The 17,693-nt window shown below is 42.7% G+C and overlaps 2 protein-coding genes across 2 annotated transcripts in view; one reads left to right on the top strand and one right to left on the bottom strand.

The window, feature by feature from the left end:
- The window catches only part of dlst (dihydrolipoamide S-succinyltransferase), a 531,988-nt gene that overhangs the window by 19,934 nt on the left and 494,361 nt on the right, over positions 1–17,693 (bottom strand). The gene's annotated exons all lie outside the window — the stretch shown is intronic.
- tc2n (tandem C2 domains, nuclear) overlaps positions 15,485–17,693 on the top strand; it is a 46,080-nt gene continuing 43,871 nt past the window's right edge. The window contains exon 1 of the mRNA XM_078563373.1: positions 15,485–15,494. Within this exon, the coding sequence (XP_078419499.1) occupies positions 15,485–15,494 (10 nt within the window). The remainder of the gene's footprint in view (positions 15,495–17,693) is intronic.

Genomic DNA, 17,693 nt, shown 5'->3' with positions numbered 1-17,693 from the left:
TGTGGGGTAGGATTTCTGAACTGCAAAAAACAATTACTTTTTGACTCAGAAACCCTCTGATAATACATTTTTTAGAAAAAGCTCCCATGATCATAATTCTGCAATGTCCAAAGACACGTCAACATTTTAGCAACAGTTTCACTCTCTCAGGAGGTTTGATATTGTGAATATGACATTGAGTAATTGTTCTCCACATGATAAAATACCAAATACACCATTGCTAATGAGTAAATGAGGCAGTCATTCCTCCTGCTCCTCCTCCACAGGTCTCATTGTGCAATACTCCTCCTGTCATCCCATGTCAGTCAGTACTCACGTGTGTTATGACCAGGTGAGGAGGACTGAACTGGCTGCCTGCCATTCAGCCTCTTCGGTTGGTCACCTCATAGGTTTTTAAAATTTATTTTCCCTGTGAAAGCCTGTTTTCAAATCCAAGGGCAGAATATTAAGCTCAGTGGGTGGGCGTGTACCCAACATGCCCAGGCACAAAATGATGCGTGATGACGTCGGGCGCGCGTCCTGATGTCATTGCGCAGTCTCGTGATATTTTGTTCGGCGGGTGCGCACCGGAGTTGGCTGCGCGCCCGCCCATAATTAAAAGGTCCATTAAGGCCATTAACAATCTAATTAAGTTCAAATTTACGTTGCCCTTCCAACCTAACAGTTGGTGGGCAGGTGAAAAGGCCAAGCGGCCTCTACGTTTTTTAGGAAACCTCATCCACGAGCGGGATGAGGTTTCCTAAAGCAAATAAACATTAAATAAAAGCTTTATTTTTGAATCACATGAGGGGGATATGTTTTATTAATTTTTTATTCTTTTCATTTTTTTTAACACAGCGCATCAATTCAGCTCCGCGCCTCAGGGAGATTGAGGCGCTCTTTCTCGCGCATGTGTGAACTGCGCGCTAGGCCTGGCTCTCCCTCCTCCCCCTGCCCGCACAGGCAGCACTCAGTGCTGCCACTCGCAATCCATGCAGGGCGAGCCTTAATTGGCCTGCCCGCGTGAAATCGCGTTGCAGAGCTGATCGCGGGCAGTGGTCGGCTTCCTGGCTGCCCCTGCTGTGCACCCCCACCAAGGGCAAAATCCTGCCCCAAATGTACTTTTACTATCTATGTAGTAGATTTTACTATCTATGTAGTGAACATTAAGAGCAAGTTTATTAGCTAGTAAACCAGAGGGGGAAATTTTTTTTAAAAAGACATGACGTTACATACACACATATCAGAAGTAAGGAATGTTAGAGTCCAAATAAAAATTTAAAAGAATATACTTTTAAGTCCTTGGTTTGTCCTTGAGGCATAGCTTGTTAAACATTGTGGCAATTTCAAGTTAGCTGGTTCCTTTAAAGTCCCAGAGTTGAATTGAAGTCCATGTAACTGCATTTGCTGGAGACAATTGCCTTTTTAAAAAATCCTTAATCTGTCTTCCAGAAATTGATGAGTTTCTCCTGAGGTTCCTTCCGATGGAAATTCAATATCTTTTGTGCTGGATTTTTAGACTTTAGAGTTAGGGCTTTACTTACCTCGAGAGAGAGAGATTCCTTACTACCCCATTAGCAGCTTCTGCATAACCTTCTGCTTGGCAAACCCTAGTTCTTGGTCCTGCTCACTGTATATTCCAAAGGAATTCAATCACATGGCTGCTGTAGTCATTAACAACTAATATTGTAGTCATAGAACAAGTAATCACATTTTGATGTTTCATCTCAGAAACTTTTGACACATTTCAAGATAATAGAAAGAAACAGGAGATGGATTTTTGTTGATTGTATATCTTGGCTGGCTAGCAGTTCCATTAGGTAGGATTCCAGTAGATAGGATTACAGTTGATTAGAGTTCCACACTTTGCATTTTCAATATCTTTCTTTCAGTAGTCCTTTTTGAAGTGGACCTTGACACCCCTCAGGTGTGAAATTCCATGAGCAACATGTCAGGGCATGCCTGCAATGCATTCCATATAGTAACTATTCAGAAGTGGTCCACTTACAATTCTAGACATCAGGTGACTTGTGGCAGTCATCTTTGGTCAGTGTCTTTTCTTGTATTTTGAAAAAAGATCCTCTTTAAACAGTTCAGTATGTTTTTGGTTCGCTGGTGATGTTATAGGTAGATATCATTCAGTCACAAGATCCCATTGCTGGACACATGAAAGGAGCTATCAGAGTGGAATTGTCACAGTTAGGTGCCTACAGACACAAGTCATCCAACAAGTGACCAGGTTTATTGAGTCCAGCTTCACAGCTTACCACAGTGGAGTTTGAACTCAAAACTGTGGCATTTGTTAATCTGGTACCACAACTATTACACTATCATACTCATCATTCACACAGTAACCACCCATCTTTTGGATGAGGCATTAAACTGAAGCCTCGTGTGCTCTTTTGGGTAAAATAAAGGATCCCATGACACTATTCAAAGAGTGCAGGAGTTCTCCCGGTGTCCTGGCCAATACTTATCCCTCAATCAATATCAATATAGACAGATGATCAGGTCATTTATCTCATTGTGGGAAGCTTGCTGTGTGCAAATTGGCTGCCATGTTCCCTACATTCCTAGATTGACCACCTGTCTAAAGAAATTCACTGACTTTAAAACGTTTTGTGAACTCCTGAGGTCATAAAAGATGTTATATAAAGACTAGCATCTTTCTTATATTTCCAACGCCACCACCGCCCCACCCCCCACCACCTGTCTCAAATTTTAACCACATCACCTGACTTACTGTGACCAATGTCACCAGAGGTTCATCAATACACTAGCATGTAAATCGTGGCCATTGTTAATTTAAAAGTCAGGAGATATCCTGTTATTCTAAAGTTACAGCTTCAATGTGTGCTTTGTTGGGGCTGGAAGTTTCTGTTCAGTTTTCCGCTCCAAGGATAAGTGCCCTGGCAACCCTATGTATACAATAGCATAGGCCGGAGTTTCTCGGCCCTGTTGTGGGTGTGACCCGTCGTGGGCGAGGCGGCGCCCCAGCCAGAAGTCCATTGACTTGAGGCGGGACCAGAAAATCCTGGCAGTAGGTGGGTGCGGAAAATCCCGCCCATTGTCATTATGCTGTCTGATTAGTAATCTGGAGGCCTGGCCTGATAATCTGGCAAGCATGAGTTCAAATCCTCCCACAGCAGTTGGGGGAATTCAAATTCAGTTCATTAAGTGAATGTGGAATATTAAGTTGGTATCAGTAATGGTGATTACCAGATTATTGTAAAAACTCCACTGGCTCACTAATGTCCTTTGGGGCACGAAACCTGCCATCCTTAGCTGGTTTGATCAATATTTGACTCCAGACCCACAACAATATGATTGACTCCCTAACTTCCCTCTGAAATGGTCTAGCAAGCCACTCAGTTGCATCGAAAACTGCTACAAACAGCAACGTTCCTTACCAGCTGTATAGGTTCAAGAAAGGTGACTCACCACCAATTTCTCAAGGGCAATTAGGAATGAGGGAAAATTGCTGTGCCTGTGATGCTGACATTCTGAAAATGAATAAGAAGAAAAACCTGCTCAAACTTGGCTGCTGTCCTGTCAGCAGGTTCAGGGATACTAAAAAAAGGTTGATAATCATTTCATGATGGAATTATAAAGGAATTCTAATCTAGTCTTGGGATTCCGATAACTATCGTGAATTGCTATAGCTTTGCTTGTGTGCTTTGACGTCAGTGACATTTCTTGATAAGATTACAGCTCTCATTCTACTCCAGTAATCCATTACATGAACTGTTAAATAAATAGTATCTTAGAGTGAACTACTCGAGGGCTAACTGCTATTTTACAGTATATTTGCATTAAACCTTTCTCAGTGAATGATGATTGGCAGCTTAATATGGACCAGTTGGATCCTTTAAAACACACACGCGCACACACAAAGGAGCCTTTTTTGAAAAACATGTATTTATAGCTTTAATATGGTTTTTTTTCTGGTCTTCCCTTTTATTTTCCCTCCTTTACCAGCCAGCTCTTCACCCATACTATTGCTTCGCTCCTCCCCATCCTTCCCCTCCGAGCATTGTGACATGTTGGAGCTCCACCTCTCTTTGTCTTGCTCTGTTCATTCTGATCCCTCGTGTCTTCTCTCTGCCTGGCGTAGCAAGTTACCTAACCTGGTAATTCCCAGCCACTGAAGCTTCAATAGTACATACTGTAGTTGTCAACCCAGCAGAATCACTCTTAACCTGCACACTCCCAATGCATTTAATATTATCTGGGTAAGTATTTAGAAAATATCCAGGTTGTTTAAAAGACACGGTTTGAAATTTCACTGGAAGTTATACCCCGTGGCTTCAAGTTCAAGGGATGGCCTACTGAAGGCGAAGGCCATCTTGTATGGCTCTTCTCCAGAGACCAGTCAGGAGAAAGCTCTGGAGATATGCTGCAACATTTAGGCCTCTCCAGTTTTAAACCACTTTTCTACTATGGCAATGTTGCCGAGAATTGTATCTGTAGATTGAGCCAAAGAATTGGCTGGGTGACTGATTAGTTGTCTTTCATTTTTAGTATTTAACTGGAACGCGAAACAAGAAGAGACTGCAGTGCAAGGGACTGAAGAGAAGTGTGTAAACCATCCAAGCTGAGTACATTTGAATAAATTGGTTTAAATGGTCTCAAGTTTATCTATATGTGGTTATATCAAGTACATGATGCACTGGTATAGTCGGTAAACCAGGGGAGGTAGATGGTACAAAAGCAAAATACTGTGGATGCTGGAAATCTTAAAACAGAAAATGCTGGAAAAATCTCAAGCAGGTCTGGCAGCATCTGTGGAGAGAGAAACAGAGTTAATGGCCAGGATTTTCCGGTCCGGTTACGGATGGGACCCGCCCTGGGTGAGGCGGTGCCCCAGCCAGAAACCCATTGACTTGCAGCGGGACCAGAAGATCCTGGTGGCGGGCGGGTGTGGAAAATCCCGCCCAATGTTTCAAGTCTGCATGACTCTTCTTTAGAGCTAAGAGAAGTGGAAATGTAATGGATTTTATACTGTTTAAGAGGGAGTGGAGCAGGTGGAGAAAAATAGAAGGTCAAGAAGGATGGGTTGGAGCTGAGGCGAGATTGACAAAGCTGAGCTCCCACCCGTCTCTGACCTTCTTCTGTTTTGCCCCACCTGCTCCACTGCCTCTTAAACAGCCTAAAATCATCACTTTTCTAATTCTCTTTAGATCTGAAGAAGAGTCGTACAGACTCGAAACATTAACTCTGTTTCTCCCTTCACTGATGCTGCCAGGCCTGCTGAGATTTTCCCAGCACTTTCTGTTTTTATTTTACTATTATTATTATTATTTATATTAGAGTTTATCTAAATGTAGCTATATTAGAGGGGGTAGATGGTACACTCAGATCTTTTTTTTTTCTGAGCAGGGTACATTGAAAGAAGGAATTATTTTTAGTGGGTTTAAAGTCTAAGGTCTTGATGTAGCCTAGTGGTAGTGTAGGAATATAAAGGTTGTGAGTTCAAATCCTGTTTTGGTAAATTGTGAAATTGAATTCGGTAAATCTGGTTTTGGAAGAGGACAATGGAAACTGCTGTATTATTGTAAAAGCCCAACTAGTTTGCGAATGTCCTCCTGAAGGAAAGCTGCTGTTCTTACCCTGCCTGGCCTACATGGCCCACACTATGTTGGTCACATGTTCACTTTTATCAGGGTAATGGATGCAGCGTTGTCAGTGTTGCAAGAATATTGAAAAATAAAGCAAGTGTGCAATCAGTTCTAATGTTTAGATATTTCAGAAATTAGCTGAAGTTTACTTGGGGCTAATTCAATGTTGTTTTTTTTTGCTTGGACTTTCTGCACTTATGATAAATCTAAAGCAGATGGACATAAAGCTCATTAGCCCACTTCTTGGGGTCATTGCCCACCACCACCTCTTGATGGATTCTACTCACCTATTTAAAGTTCTATCGAATTTCTCTCCTTAGTCTCCTGCAGATAACAAAACAAGACTCTACCCATTCTCCTCCTTTTAAAAATAACAACTGGGTTTTGGCTTTTCTGCAACCTTTGCTTTGATCAAATAAGACACAATTCTTAAGTGTATTTGGCACTGATGAAACACTGTTTTCAGCTGCCCAGATCCAGTTCTTTGGAACCCCTCTGTAAACTCTTCCACCCCTATACAGCTTCTCTTTTGAGACCTAAACAACTTCCTTGATCAAGTCCTTGGTCACTCCTCATAGTATCTTCTTTGACTCTGTGTCAATTTTGTCTCATTATTCCTTTGGCGCTTTTTTTTCATACATTAAGGATGGAATATAAATAGAAGTTATTGATAAATTGTAATGGAATCCAATCTGCCAGTCCTCAGCACAGACTGTAACTGTCAAATCTCTTTGACTGCTAACTATCTCTTGTCATCTGGTTGTAATATCTTCTGCAATTTAGTTATCAATACTCAACTCCAGATCATTTCTGAATAATGTGAATGGCATAGAGATTCCATAAGTGAATCTACTAGTCACCGCTATCCAACCACAAAATTATCATTCATTAACCACTTACTTTCTATTGTGAAGCTAACCTGTCATTAATTCCACTAGTTTAGCTTTCGTTAAAATCCTCTAATGGGTGGTTCTTTCATGCTGTAAATGGAATAAAGTTCCAATGTAAACCTTTACTATGTATTGTGAATATTCAAGTAGGATGGCATGTGTCTTAGTTACCAGCTTGCTGGGCAACTGCGATTGCGGAGTCGCTGACTGTCCAATGCATAAGAAGAACCGCAGACACTTCATTCGCACAAACTGTTCTCACGTTTTGCACCAGTGAACTCTTTAAATCTGTGTTGACTGACAGCAGCAGTTTTGCCTTTGCTGTCCTATTCTTTACTAATGGCAGTTTGAAATAACTTTCCATAAGTTGTTGGCAAGAAAGGAATGACATATTTCCGACATATGTTCAGCAAAGCTTACTGACCCCATTGCCATTCGTACGAGGTTCCACTCGGTCACTGGAGCACAGTTGATGCACTTTATAAATGTTCTTGGGGCAAGGGCAATACTGGCAATTAAGCTGCACCCATTACTGACTCCTAGTTGCCCTGTTAAGAGTGAACTATGTAGTGGGACATGTAGGCCAGACTAGCTAAGGATGGCAGATTCCCTTTTCAAAAGGACATTAAGTGAATTAGTTGGGATTTTACAGCAATCTTTCAGCTCCCATTGCTTTTTCTAATGACTAGATTTGTTGAATTCAGTTTCATAATTTAGCTAAATGGGTTTTGAACGCAAACCTTTACATTACTGGGATCATCACTAGGTTGCATCAAGACCTTAGCTTTTAATCCCCATTAAAAGACTGGAGCTATCTCTTGGTGACAGCAACAGAAGCTAAGACCTATAGGATAGTTGTCACACATAGAGAATGCCACTGTAAACACATTTCCAACAATATTTCCAAGAGAAGCTCTAGAAGCACAATCCTGCAGCAATTCAGATTGACTTTATCATTGTGTAGGAATCTGGATAGGACTGTAAGATGGTTGACTATTTAACGTTGGCCCCTTAAAATGGGACAATATTCTGTGAGAAGTATGCACACAGTCTAAACCTTGAATGCATTTTAAATAATTAGCTGGTTAGGATTGGGACCGCGTTCCATGTTTTCGTTTTGTAGCTTTCATCAAAATAATTTTGTACACTTGAATACTATGGCGATATCATATATTTGAGTCTTCCTCCCCTCTTTATTTAGAAAAAGGGTATAGAGGCACTGCAGAAGGTACAAAAAAATATTTACAAGGATGTTGCCAGAACTGAAAAAAGATTGAACAGGCTGTGATTCTTCTCTCGGAAAAAAAAGAGAAGGCCAAGAGCTGACCTAAACATTATGGCCAGGATTTTGTCCTCGTTGGGCGGGCTCGGCGGGAGTGGGCGGGAGTGGTTGGGAAGCTGACTGCCGCCCGTGTTTGGGGCCGGACTGCGATTTCACGCTGGCGGGCCAATTAAGGCCTGCCCAGTGTGAAATGTGTGCTGCAGTGCTCAGCGCTGCCTGTGGGGGGAGATGGGGAGCGGGGGGGAGGAGGGCAAGCGGGGAACTTTGCGCATGCGCACAGGTGCGTGCAGGAAAAGCTCCCGGAGGCACAGGGAGATGAAGATTTTAAGAAACAAAAATAAAGATTTTTAAAATGTTACAAAGCATATCCCCTCATGTCACATGAGCAGGGACATGTCATTAATGAAAAGTTAAAATTTTAATTTTACTTTTAACTTCTGTTGGAAACCTTATTCTTCCCGTGGACGAGGTTTCCTAAAAAATGTAAAGGCCGCTTGGCCTTTTCGCCTGCCCGCCAACCGTAAGGTTGGATGGGTGGTGAAAAATTACATTTAATTGGGACTTCAATGGCCTTAATAGGCCTGTTAATTGTCAGCAGATGTGCTGCCGACTCCCGTGCACGCCTGCTCGACTGAAATATCGTGCGTCATTTTGCGCTCGTTCAGGTCGGGCACGTGCCTGCCCGCCGAGGTAAAAATTCTGGCCTATGACGGGATTTCTTAGGGTAGACGTAGAGAAGATGTATCGACTTGTGAGGAAATCCAAAACCTGGGGCCTCAAATATGGATGAAAAAAGCCACCAATAAATTCAATAAGGCATTCAGGAGAAGCTTCTTTAGTCAGAGAGTGGTTATAATGTGGAACTTGCTACCACACAGTGTTGTCAAGGTGAATAGCACAGATGCATTAACAACAGCAACTTATGTTTACATAGTACCACCACATCCCAAGGCCCTTCACCAGAGCATTATACAGCACAATTATACACTGAGCCACATAAGGCAATATTTGGGCAGGTGGCCTATTACTTGGACAAAGAATTAGTTTTTAAGGAGGATCTTAAAGGAAGAAAGCAAGGTAGAGAGGCAGAAAGCTTTAGGGAGAAAATTCCAGTGCTTAAGGCCTAGGTAGGTACAACCACTGATGGTGTAGCAATTATTATCAGGAATGCCTAAGAGGACAGAATGAGATGAGCGCAGATATCTGAGGGCTGTGGGGCTTGAGGCGATTATAGAGATAAGGAAGGGTAAGACCATGGAGGAATTTAAAAGCAAGGGTGGGGATTTTAAAATGGAGGCATTGCTTGACTGGTAGCCAATGTAGGTCAGTTCTAGCACAGGGGTGATTCATGAATGGGACTTGGTGTGAGTAAGGACATGAGCAGCAGAGTTTTGGATGACCTCAAGTTTACGGAGAGCAGAATATGGGAGGTCAGACAAGTGCATTGGAGTGGCCGAGTCTAGGGGTAAGAAAGGCCGAGGGCTTGGGCGGGACCCCTCATGGACGGGACAGAAAATTTGGCGAACCAACAACAGGACCGGAAAATCCTGATCAAAGACATGGATGATGGTTTCTTCAGCAGCTCGGTGATACTGTGGACATGAAAATGGGCAGTCTTAGTGGTGGAATGGATCATCCCTGGGTCAAATATGACATCAAGATAGCGAATAGTTTGGTTTAGTCTCAGACAGTTGCCAGGAGTTGGTAGCTCGGGACAGAGTTTGTAGTGGGGACTGAAAAAATTAGCTTCAGTCTTCCCAATATTTAATTGGGGGAAGCTTCTGTTGATTCAGTACTCGGTGTTGGATAAGCAGTCTGATAATTTAGCGAACAGTGGAGGAGTTGAGAGGAGTGATGGTGAGGTAGAGCTGGGTTTTGTCAGCATACATGTGAAAGCAAGTGGCAAAGGACCAGCCTTGGGGGGAATACCAAAGGTAACGGTGCAGAGCAGGAAGCGAAGTTATTGTAAGTGATCCTCTGGCTGCAATTAGATGGACAAAAAGATCACCAGATGAGAGCAGTCCCATCCAGTTGGATTACAGTGGGGAGGTATTGGAGGACAATGGTGTGGTTAACCATGTCAAAGGATGCAGACGGGTTAAGAAGGGATAGTTTAGCTTCGTCCCACTCTCATAGGATGTGGATGTGCTTGTGACTTTGGAAAGAACTATGACAGTGGTGGAAACCTGATTGGAGGGGTTCAAACATGGGCCTGAATTTTTAGGATGGCGGGGACTCACCTCCTGCCATCCGAAGAGTTGACGGGGAACACATCCCTTCCGACTCTGACTACCCCGCTGCCAATTTGTGCTCTAACGAGTGTTGATTGGTATTAGGCGGGTCTTCCACCCCTCACTCGGGAGGAAGTCCCACCCTAGGGAGCTGCTGGGCAATCTGATTGGCCAGCAGCTCTTCAGTCCCTGCAGTGGTCGGAAGAAGAACTGCAACAGGAGGCCTGAGGTCAAGTCCGGGAACCGGAGGAGAAGGGAGGTATCAGGGGTCCCAGAGCGGGGAGGGTAGCAAAGGCCTGGAGGAGTTGTGGGGGCGTGGGGTGGTGCGATTGTGGTTCCAGAGAGGAGGCTGGGGTGGAGTGAGGTAGGGTGGTCTGGAGATCACTGGGCCTTTGGTGGGGGAGGGGGCACCCTGAGTCAGAAGGGAGCTTCTAATGGGGGTGCAACCTCCCCTTCTTCCCACCCCAGATCTAACTTGGATTATTTTCTGGCCTCCCCTACGGAGGTTCAATCCACCTGCCAACCTAAAAACTGAGGCTGGGCTGAAAATGGCCCTTAAGTGACCATCAATTGGCCACTTAAGGGCCTCAACTGGGACAAGGGTGGGCTTCCCACCTGAGGCCTTGCCTGCCCCAGAGTAAAATTGCTGCGAGGTCGGGGGGGGCGGGAACCCAGAGGGAAACCCGTTTCTTCAAATCCATATCCCCCCCCAACCCACCCCCCGCAGCGCCCCCCCAAACTAAAAACCTGCTTGGGGGTGGGGAGTGTAAAATTCAGGCATGGAGTTCCTGGAAAGATAGACAGGAATTTGAGATGTGACAACACATTCAACGACTTGAAGAGCAAAGGGAAAAGCTAGTTAAACACATGACAGAGAAAGGAATAGTAATATGTTGACAGGATGAGAGGAAGTAGCCTTGGAGGAGACTCATCTGAAGCACAAACAGCAGTGTGAAGAAATTGGAACAAATGGCTTGTTTCTGTGTTGTACGTCCCATGTAATTAATGAGGGTATTGTTCATCCTATCCTGGGAAAACCTAGGGGGGATTTTCCGGCCCCAATACTGGCGGGCATCATCGGAGGCGGAACAGGAAAATTTTTAAGGGCAGTTAAAAGTCAACAGCTTTCCTAATTTTCCTGTCCTGACTGTGACAATGCTCGCCACTGTCAGGGCCAGAAAATCCTGCCCCGGTCATTCCCAGACTGCAGCTTATTCTAACTTGTGCTCGCTGCACAATTAAACAGTGAAAGTTCAATTTCCAAGCCCCTAGACACTGAATCAATGTCACACACTAGCAATGACCCTGTCTCTCGTCCAAAGCCATGTGCAAGTCAAGAGATGCTCCTGACATTTCTCTGGGTCACTGCCTGGTTCTACGAGCCATCTATTCCCAGATCTCTCCTATTCGCTGTCCAGGAAATCAGACAGGAAGCAGCTTTCCACATCGGGAAATTAAGAAAAAGGCTGGCAATATACATGGTCTCCAGATGTCCCAAGCTTTCTACAGCCAATGAAGCATTTTAGAATTGTGGTCCCTGTTGAGATTTCAAAACATGGCAACCAATTTGCACAAATCAAGTCCCACGAGCAGCCATAATGGCCTGGTATTCTATTTAATTGCTGTTGGTTGAGGAATAAATATTGAGCTGGACACTGGAGAGAACTCCCCTGCTCCTCTTCAAACAGTGCCAAGAGTGTGTTCATATCTACCTGAGTGGGCGGAAGAGCCCTGGGTTTATGTTTAATGGCACCTCTGGCAGTGCAGCACTCCCTCAAGGCTGTACTGGAGTTCTTGTTTAGATTATATTCTCAAATCTCTGGATTGGGGCCTGAAACCAGGACCATCTAACTCACTACCACTGAGCCACAGCTGAAACCTAAATTATTTGCTGTTGAGCCTTGCGCTCCCATATGTTTTGCCAGGAAGTGGCGAGGGCAAAAGCAACGAGCTCTCAGCTATAAAAACAAAATACTGCCAATGCTTGAAATCTGAAATAAAAACAGAAAATGCTGGAAATGTGAAGCAGGTCTTGCAACAGAGTTGACGTTTCTGGCCAGTGATCTTCCCAGAGAAGCTCCCAGCTATGTACACGGAATCACTGAATTGTTACAGCGCAGAAGGAGGTCATGCGGCCCATTGTGTCTGCACCAGCTTCCCAATTAACCTAGTGCCACTGCCCCACCTTCTGCCCGTAACCCTGCACGTTCTTCCTTTTCAGATAACAGTCTAATTCTTTTTTGAACCTGCCTCCACCACACTGTCTCTCAGGCAATGCATTCCAGATCCTAACTGCGTGAAAAATGTTTCCTCATGTCATTTTTGGCGCAATGCCCCTATTTTGTACTCCCTTTATGTTGTTTTTATTTCCGATTTTGTGGTATTTCCAGCTTGAATGGTGGGGGGAACAGAGCAGCCAGCAAACTGCCTGAAAAGGGATTGAGTAAAACGTTTGGTGCTGTTGTTGATTACTGTGCACATCCACCCACCCATCCTCACAGCATTGGAACAGGGCCTTTGGCAATTCTTCTTCGAGGCTTTTCTTCACCAAACTGTATACAGGAACCCGAGCAGTTCCAGCACTCGATAAGGGAAAACAACAGGGGTTGTATTTTCCTCCTTTTGAACCTAATTTACTGCCCAAGTATAGATGGATTTTTGGGCCTGTCACTGGAAAATGGTTGGGGTGCAGCAGAGCAGGAGCTTAGGGGTACGGGACAGTGCAGTCCCAAGAAATGTTCTACCCCACCGATGCACAAAAGAAAATGATAGGTGTCTAGGGGAAATCTTTAATTTTCCTCTTTCCTTATTCTTGAAGTTATCTCTAACCATTGGTCAACCTAGATAACCATCTCAGCTGCCTATAAGATAGCGCTAAATGGCAGCAAAATCGGCTCTCTGATTTCCTCTTCTCACAGAAAGTCTGCAGACTCCATTGGGTGCAAGCGAATTGTGTATTAAGCAGAGTGGAAAATCAGTTCTGTATCTCAACCCTCAAAAGCAACAAAGTAGATTATACAAGGTCAAGATTGTAGATATTTGAATATAAATTTACATATTACACTTACAATTATAAATCACCTCTAAATGTTCTCGATCTAAAGACATTTTGAACAAAATTTTCTACTATCGCAGAAAACCGGTTTTAATCCACAAAAACATCTTTTCGAATTTGAAACCCTAGCAAAATCACAAGCATTGTGAAAGCATAAAATGGAAATTAAGCTCAAAGACAAGATTCTCATTTTTAATTAGTAACTCTGATAATCCATAAAATGTTCCTACTTCTGGTAACTAGCATTTAATTGAGCCTGGAGTACCAAAGTCCTTTGGATTTGTTTTTTTTAAAGCTTCAATATTTTCTAGTTTAATGAAACTCTGTTAAAACATTAACTAAACGAGGCACCAAAAATCTACCTTTGAGAACACCAACTTATGGCTCCTGGGTCAATGATTGAAATGTAGAATGGGCTAATGGGAAGAGAGATAACCATGCTTACATTAAACAAGGATACAGGAACCATTTTGTTTCCTCATTTTCTTGAGAAATTAACGTCTTGGGTTTATGATTATTTCATTCATAACGAAACCATACAGATAATGTGTAAGCAACAGCTGTGGGTGATATCCAGATTGTTAACCTAATTGAAGTCATATAAAACTTTATATCTGCAGCCATACTAAAACTGTGCTAGTAATATAGATAGATTAACTTTGTTTTTGTCCTCGTGTCGCTTGGAATCTGTATGTCATTATGCGTGCAGCCTATAAACTGTAGACAGTTGGATTTACAGCAAGGCGACTCTTCCAATCTCCCTGTGAATGGAAGAGTTGCTCAATCCACCTACCACTGGTTATCCAGTTTAGAAGAAGAATGATGTTCTCCTAGACATCAAAGCACTTCATACACAGTTACGTACTTTCTTTGATTACATACAAGTCGGTCCATTTTTAAAAAATTATGCTTCTGGATGTTTGCTGTGTTAAGGGCACGACATAAATACAAGTTCTCATGTTGTTGCAGAGCTGCAATTGCATGTAGAGGCTTGAGGGTGCATCATCAGACGCAGTTTTGGGGATGTGAAGCATCTGTGGCAAGACCAAGACAGATTGCACGCATCACTATTTTCTCGTCCCCTCCAATTTACAGGAACAGATTTGGGGTAGAGTTTTACCTTAGTGCTAATCAACAAAGTGAATTGGCTGCTTTTTGTGGAAGCTGCCAAATTGCATTCCATTGAAACCTGCTCCATCAGGAAATGATAAGGGTACAGTCCATCACCAAGTCAGTGAAGATGAAAATCAATGTCTTACTCCTTTTCTCCCCCCAGCACCTCAGTTATGCTTTGAAATTTAATAAATGTTGTGTAATACAGATATGGCAGTCACTTAGCGCCAGGCAGAATTGTAGCATGATTAGATGAGTCACTAGTTAATCTTGTTTTTGTGGTGTTTGTTTAGGGAGAATTGCTTCCTGTTTGAATAGCGCCCTGGGATCTTAGCAGCTACTTAAACTGGCGCCCAATCTCACCAGTTCAAAAGCTGACCCAATGGACAACACCTTTGACCACGAATTACACTCAGTATTGCATTGGAGCATCAATCTAGACTGTGATTCCAGCCATGGCAAGAGATTTAAATTTTGTAATACAAGAAAGATAACTACCAATTGAGCCAAGCTGACCCTCTTAGACTGGGGAGAGCATCTGCTTTCCCACTGCATATTTCTAAAAGATACTTTCCCTTGATTCGTTATGATTTCTAACTTTAAAATTGAGTATCACTGACTTCTGTTGAATTTGATTTGAAATGAAATGTGGACAGCAAAAAAGAACGATTTTTCAGAAAACAGGACAATAACCTTTACTGGTGGGCCCTGTAATGTCTGTCCAAGTTCAAACCGATGTGCGTTTTATCATTTTGCTATAGTAGTTAACTATTGGTTTTTTGAATGCAGTTTTCAATGCCTTTTAAAAGTTTTTAATAAAATGACACACTGTTCCTTTCATTTCTGCAGGTGCCCTGTGATATGTGGAGATCACCCAGGTCCTTGAAAAAAAATCCTATAAGTTTTGGAGCCTGAGCAATTGAGAGAATGGCAGGCCTGCAGATAGTTACACCCTCGCCAGGTAAGTCTCTGATAACATACCTGGCCTCCGATAGGAGTTAGCTCGGTTTTAATGAAGGGCATCCTTTGTTAATATTTCAGTTTCTGACTCTCTGCACTGCTCTAGAATAACCTGGATGGGTAAACCAGGCTAGATGCCATCCCATTTGCCTGGTGTTAAAGTGACTCAATTAAATGCTTTGTGACTAATTATAAATTTTGACCGTACTTTGTATTCATATCTTAATTAATCACAGTTGCAAAAATCAGGATTTGTATTAATTTCAAACTTGAGGCATTAAAATTAAACTTAGGGCAGGATTTTTAGGTTGGCATGCAGACATGTGCCGACCCAATCGGATGGGAAATCGCGCAAGATGGCGTCAGGCAAGCGTCCTGATGTCATCCCATATTCGCGTGATATTTTGGTCAGCGGGTACGCTCAAAAGTCGGAGGCTCGCCCATTGACAATTAAGAGACCAATCAGTGCAATTAAAGTTGTAATTGTCTCTGATTTTCTGTGGTCCGTCCAGCCTTAGGGTTGGCAGACGGGTGAATCGGCCAGGTGGGCTTTGCATTTTTCATGAAAGCTCATCCAAGGGCAGAATGAGGTTTCTGTTATTAAATTTTAAAAAAATATGTACGGACAGAATTTTTATCATGTGTACGTTCAGGTGATTGATTGAGATGCATGGATGTTTATTTTCCGGATTTTAAAATCTTTATTTATTGGTTTTGAAACCCTCAGCTCCCTGATGCAGCTCTCTGCCTTCAGGGAGCTTTCATTCAGTGCTCGCCTGCGCCTGCGCCAGCGCTTACATCAGCGCCCACCCTCCTCCTGCCACTACCCCGGCAGCGCCGAGCATTTCAGTGCGCGCTTCATGCTGGCCGCCCAGTGTGAAATTGCAGTCGGGAGCTGACCATGGTCAGCAATCCATTACCCGGCTGCTCCTGGGCCCACCGATTGCACCCGTGTGCCAACCTAAAAACCCTGCCCTTAATTTAATTATGGATCAGATGTTAACTTATACATCACCCCATTATTGCATGCAGCAGTACTTATCAAATATACTTTACTTATATTAACATTAACTGCATTTTGTTTAATACTCATGATTCAGGTACCTTTTTATTATAAATGGGACTAACTGGTTACAAGCTATCAGAAATGCTCTTTTAATAGACTACTTTATTTCTGTTGAGTATTTTATAGTGACAGGATAATATTCTTGCGTTTGATAGCAGTTATAAAACTATATACCTGAGAGTGTGACGATAAGCATGCAAAATGTTTACATTACGATCCATATCTGGCCAGTCTCCATGTTGTATGCATGACTTGACAAAGCCCTTGGGCCATTACCAATACAAATTCTATAGAGTAGGAAAGGTGGACTGTCAGACTTTCTGTTGTGAATTAGGAAACAGAACCCATCTTTTGCTGACCCTGTGACCCTTTGAATTTTAGGAAACTGGTGATCACTATCTTTATTCCTTGACTACTGTAGAATGACCCTTCCTATTATGCTAATTATAGAGTTGATTTGAGAACTCTGGTTGTCTGGTATTTTGTTGGACCCAAAAAACCCTTTTGAGCAAGAATAGAATGGTCTACATATAAATATCCTTCCTAGCAAAGGTAATGAAGCAAAAGAATGAAACTAGGCATCACCCCATCAACCCTGTTCTTCCTCCAGACCAGTGTCCTAACCTGGACTGTACAAATTTATTAATCTCCAGGGGACAGGTTTCTCCCTATCTCTCATCTACCCATCTCCTACATAGTAATTTCTGACTCTTTCCTAACCCTCAGAAGTATGTGCCAACATTCTTCTTGAATATTGCAAATGCATATTTGCTGAAAATCATCATGCGATCACTAGAGCTTGTACTGATTTTCAGTTAAACACTCTTCCAATGTCTTAGTATTGGATTTCCCTTACCGATGACCAGCTCACATTGGCTAATGATTTTGGTGAACGATTCAATAACCACAGCAAAATCTCCTTTGGATTTCTGATTCTTTTGCTAGTCGGAAATTCCAAAGTATCATTCTTTCTTGGCATGCATACCTCATGTTACCTGTTCCACTGTGCAGAACCTTGTACGTATCCACCTGAAAAACGTTAATTGGGCATTTATTAGCACATCTATAATGATCCTTTTGCAGAACTTTCAATTTTGGCAGGGTCTAACATGAATGAAATCAGATTGATCATTTTATACATGTTGCTATATTTCCTTTCTATTGACACCAAAGTTGAAAGTTCTCTTTGAATACTGATAGTGTCCTTGAAACTTATCATCTTACCAAAAAGCTTAGTGTCTTCAGAAAGTGATACATAAGTAGCCTCCCTTGGTGATGTAGAACCAATCCATTCCATACCACCACCCCACTGTCCAGCAGTGATGTTTCTGTCAATCCTTTTGTTTACTGCACTTGCTGGACACAAATTGATTGTCATATTACCACACTTTACAACAGCGACTGCACTTTGAAAGTACTTCATTGGTGACACATGTGGGGGCATGTGAAAAGCACAATATAAATGCAAATTCTTTCTTTCTCTAATGTCGATCCAATCA

This window comes from Cetorhinus maximus, chromosome 18 (assembly GCF_964194155.1).
Source record: "Cetorhinus maximus chromosome 18, sCetMax3.hap1.1, whole genome shotgun sequence".
In the NCBI taxonomy this organism is placed as follows: domain Eukaryota; kingdom Metazoa; phylum Chordata; class Chondrichthyes; order Lamniformes; family Cetorhinidae; genus Cetorhinus; species Cetorhinus maximus.
Note: the sequence above shows the minus strand (reverse complement) of the source record. Positions and strands in the feature narration are given on the sequence as shown.